The sequence below is a fragment of the Rhinolophus ferrumequinum genome, chromosome 14 (genome assembly GCF_004115265.2).
Source record: "Rhinolophus ferrumequinum isolate MPI-CBG mRhiFer1 chromosome 14, mRhiFer1_v1.p, whole genome shotgun sequence".
In the NCBI taxonomy this organism is placed as follows: domain Eukaryota; kingdom Metazoa; phylum Chordata; class Mammalia; order Chiroptera; family Rhinolophidae; genus Rhinolophus; species Rhinolophus ferrumequinum.
Window position 1 is genome coordinate 72,518,842 of NC_046297.1, and position 4,586 is coordinate 72,523,427.

General features: G+C 63.9%; 1 protein-coding gene across 1 annotated transcript; it reads right to left on the reverse strand.

Moving 5' to 3' along the window:
- Window positions 1-2,962: 2,962 nt before the first annotated feature.
- MAFA (MAF bZIP transcription factor A) lies at window positions 2,963-4,539 on the reverse strand. The gene has a single exon (XM_033126390.1). The coding sequence runs from the start codon at window positions 4,154-4,156 to the stop codon at window positions 3,110-3,112; it is 1,047 nt and encodes a 348-aa protein (XP_032982281.1). The 5' UTR covers window positions 4,157-4,539; the 3' UTR covers window positions 2,963-3,109.
- Between the last annotated feature and the right edge of the window lie 47 nt (window positions 4,540-4,586).

Below are 4,586 nucleotides of genomic sequence, written 5' to 3' on the forward strand. Positions count from 1 at the left end.
GTCATGCCCGCCGCAGGCCCCGGGCTCCCTTAGACCTGTGATGAGGCGGATCCTCGCTGGGTATCTCAGTGCTGCTTCTGCCAGAACACACCTGCACGGACCCGAGTGTGAGCGCGTGTGCGCACACACACACACACACACACACAGGCAGATGCAGACCACTGCACCCAGCACTCATCTGTCCACACTCCTGAGCCCTGCTTGGTCCCGTCCCCCAGGCCCTATGAGTGCTAAGGCCTCCAATTCTCACACAGCCCCTCCCCCCCAGAAGCCTCCCTCCCCACCCCAGCCCTGGTCCCCTGCCCCCAGCCTGGCTGCACCAGTGTCTCCCCTGGGAGGCCTGGCAGGGTGGGGCTGGCCACTGTGGAGGTGACTGCACCCCCCACTGCCGGCACCAGTGCGCACCGGGGCTGTCTGTGGTCTCGCTCTGCGCTCCTGGCCTGGCAGACACCGGAGGTGCTATCCACAATTGGCTGTTCTGTTGCGAGTTGGTGGATCCCCCGAATGCTTTTGGAAAAGATCTGTTTCGAAACACACAAAACCCGTTCCTCCTGCCTGCCGTGATACTTTCACGTTTTCCACGTCCGTTTATCTGCTCCGTGTTATCCTAGGGAAAAGCGGGTGAAGGAGGGAATGGGGTGGGAGGAAGGAGAGAAGAAAAGGAAAGAGCGAAGGAAGAGGGAAAAGAGAGACTAGAAGAGGAAAGTGGAATCAAGCCCAGCGGGTCCACGGTGCTCGGGCCACCCGCGGAGAACCGTGTGGCTCCCTCTCCACCCCTCCTGGCCTCCATCCTGTTTTCTCTGCCAGGAGGAAGGCTCTCAAATGGCCCCGCAGGTGGCAACAGAGAAAACTAAGGTGTCCTCGTCAAACATAAGCCAGTGGACCCGCCTCAAACATAAGCCAGTGGACCTGCCATGCACGTGCCCAGGCTCTGGGGCCCTCCGTGGCGAGAGATGGCTGCTGTGCAAGGACGCCCAGGCCGGTGGCATCCTTCGGTCTGAGCTGGCAGGAGAAGGGGGTGGGCTCCGTCCTGGGTTGGCTTGGACCTGCTGGGCCTGGCTCCTTCTGGTCACCAGGCAGCCTCCCTATTTAGTCCCTTTCACTCACTCCACCCCCACACACACACCTCTCAGCACCAGCCTGCTCCCCTCCTGGGGGCCGGAGGTCTCTGAGCCCTTGGGCTTGCTGATTTCGCTCAAAACTTCCTGCTCTAAGTTTAAAGCAAAGGCGGAGCAGCAGCCTCACCTTTTCTCTGGGTCTCTCAGGTTGAAACAATAAAACAAACTCGCCATGCACTCACAGACCGTGGCTGTCCCAGACAGAAAGCAGGCAGCCCTCGCCACCGGAAGCTCTTCTCCCCAAGAAGGCCCAACCACGGAGCTTCGCGGAATCTGTCCGGTAGTGAAGGGAGACAGTCCGCCAAGTACTGCCACTGCCAGGCCCGTGTAGGGTGGTGAATATTTAGAGGTACTGTCCCATCCCCGGTGCCCCAGCAGTCCAGGCCTTGGCTCTTCAGGGGACCTCCAGGAGACAGAGGCCAGGCCACCACTTCAGGTGGGAGACCGAGGGCTGAAAAGAGCTGGGGACAATGCTTGCCACCAGTATGCCATGGTGCTGCACATGGCATCACCACCAAGGACAGCCTCATCCCGCCTTAGAGGTGGCCTGCAGGGCCACCCCAGAGCAGTCTTCCTCCACCTGCTGGGTGGGGCCAGCTGACAGCAGTGTTCTTTACAACTCTGGTCAGTTTCTCCCGCTGCCCCGGGTTGGCCCAGAGCTAAGGCAGGACCCAGGTCAGGGTCCTATTTTTCTTCTAACTGGGGGAAAATATGGCAAAAACGAAAGCCACAGAAAAACCAGCCAGGCTCCAGTGACATTTGGATCCAAACGGATTTATTTGTGTTTTTTTGTTTTTTCTCCTTTTCTCAGTTTTGTAGCAAATGAAAACAGAACCCAACAAAACCCAACAACACAACAAAACTTTAAACGGGTCGCGCGAGCGTCCTACTCGAAGCGCTCAGCAGGAACAGGGGCTCCAGGGGCCAGGACAGCGCGAGTCCTGGGCCCGGCAGGCCTGCAGGGGCCAGAGCGCCGGCCTCTCCACTCTCTCTCCTGCTAGTCCAAAAGGCCTCTCCACTCTCTCTCCTGCTAGTCCAAAAAGCATCAGGCTTTAAAAAAAAGATTTCACAAACAAAACGAAACACAACTTAAGTTAAAATAAATACATTTTCTTCACCAGCTCCCATGCTAGGAGGTTCAAGCCAAAACCTCCTCTTAAATTTTTTTTTCTGCTACAAACACTGTGCATTACTTTTTGATTTCTTCCACTTCTCTTGAAGGTTAAAATAAGATATATTTCCCCGGGGGTCATAAATACGATCTGGTGCATAGAGAAATAGCAGCGCGGGAGTCCAGGCCAACCCCACCCCCCACCCCCCGTCGAGTACAGTTGGGCAGCAGGTCTGAACACAACCTCAAGTTCCTGGGAACGCGGGAACAGGGTGGGGACAGGCGGGCAGGCGGGCAGGCAGGGGCCGGGACCCTCCGAGCAAGTGACACATGCTGGGACACGCGGACGTCCGAGGGTGACCTCGGCGGGAAGGAAAGAGCGTCTTCCAGGGCTTTCTTTTCTAATCACCGAGCAAAATAAATATAAATACTTAAAAAATAAGGCGGCTTTTAAAAGGAGGAGTAAAAAAGGGGCAAGGAAGAGAGGCGAAAGAAAGACAAAAGAGGGAAGGGTCGGCGGGGCTGCCCCGGAGGGGACCGCGCCCCCTCGGCGGGCAGGACGGCATCTGGGCGCTGACAGCGCGCGGCATATGTACACGTGGACGCCTGGAAGTTCGACCTGGCGCGACTTTCCTGGAAATCACCGCGCCAGGTGCGCGGAGGAGTTGCGACCCGCAGGTGCTCGGGCGCCGGTCTGCGAGTAAGAGGGCCGCGCCGCAGGAAGGCGCCTCCGGTCCGGCGCCTGCGGAGCTGGAGCGGGACGTGCGGGGCCAAGCCCGGCCAGAGGAGGCGGAGTTGGATCCGGACGGCCTTGTGTCCTCGTCCTGGGCCGCGGAGTCCGAACCTCTTCCCAGCGGCGGCGCGGGCTCGGGTCTCGAGCTCACAGGTAGAAGTCGGGAGCGCCCTTGGCCCCGCCGGGGCCGGCCTGCGGCGGCGAGGACTCCCGCGGGAAGCCAGCCCCGCCCGCGCCCCCGGGGCCACCGCGGCCCGCCAGCTTCTCGTATTTCTCCTTATACAGGTCCCGCTCCTTGGCCAGGCGCCCCACCTCCAGCTTCAGCTGCTCCACCTGGCTCTGGAGCTGGCACTTCTCGCTCTCCAGAATGTGCCGCTGCTGCACCCGCTTGAAGCGGCACGACTGCGCGTAGCCGCGGTTCTTGAGAGTGCGCCGCTTCTGCTTCAGCCGGATGACCTCCTCCTTACTGAAGCCGCGAAGCTGCCGGTTCAGCTCTCGCACCGACATGGACACCAGCTGGTCGTCGGAGAAGCGCTCCTCCAGGCGCACGTGGTGGCCCGCGCCGCTGTGGCCCGCGCCGCCGTGGTGGTGGTGGTGGTGGTGGTGGTGATGGTGATGAGCGCCATGGTGTGCGCCGTGGTGGTGGCCGGGGCCCACGTCGTCCGCACCGCCGCCGCCCGCGAAGCCCTGGCCCCGGAAGGCCTCGTAGGCCGCGGCGGCCGCCGGGTGGTGCGCGCCGTGGTGCCCGGCGTGGTGGCCGCTGCCGATGAGCGCCTCCACCGCGTCCTCCGGCGTCAGGTTGAGCGCCTCCGGGTTGAGGGGGTGCTGGTAGCCGCTCATCCAGTACAGATCCTCCAGTGCCGGCTTCCCCGGGGCGCCCCCGACGGCGCCGGGGCCCCCGCTCGCCGGCCCCGGGGCGCCCCCGGCCTGCGCCGCGCCGCCGCCCCCGGCGCCAGCGCCGCCAGCCCCGGTGCCGGGGCTGGGCGCGCAGAAGCTGGGCGAGGAGGGCACGGAGGAGCAGGGTGTGCTGAGCGGCGTCGACGACAGCGAGCCGGGCGGCAGGCGGTGGCAGAAGCGCTCAGCCTCGGGTGGCTCCTTCTTCACCTCGAACTTCATCAGGTCGAAGTCGTTCACGTACTCGATGGCCAGCGGGCTACTGGGCAGCTCGGCGCCCATCGCCAGCTCCGTGGCCATCGCCCGGGGTCCCGGCCCCGCTGCCGCGCCTGGTTGCGCCCCGACGGAAGGCGTGGGGGGGGGGAGCCGCGGGCCTCTCCCCCCCCTTCGATTCCCACGGGCGTCGGGTCCCGGTGGGGTGGCCGCGGCTGGAGCGGGGACCGATCCGGTGCCGCCGCGTAGAAACGCGCAGGGAAAAGTTTCGCGCAGTCAACTCCGGGGCGACCGCTGGGGACGCCGCCGGCCCGGCCTCTCGGGCGGCCTCAGGCCGCTCCCTGGAGGGCGCAGGCCAGCCGCACTTCCCTGTCCCAACGCCAGCGCCCGGGCAGGTGGCCGGGCGGGTGGCGGTGCAGCCGCAGCCTCCGGCTGCTGGGGTTCCCCGCCCTCCGCCCGCGAGCCGCCGGCCCCGCCTCCACGGCAGAGCGCCGCGCCAGTCGCTCCCCTTTATAGA

Excerpts from the sequence above, each read along its gene's own strand:
- MAFA (XM_033126390.1), bottom strand. The coding sequence starts at position 4,156 with ATGGCCACGGAGCTGGCGATGGGCGCCGAGCTGCCCAGTAGCCCGCTG.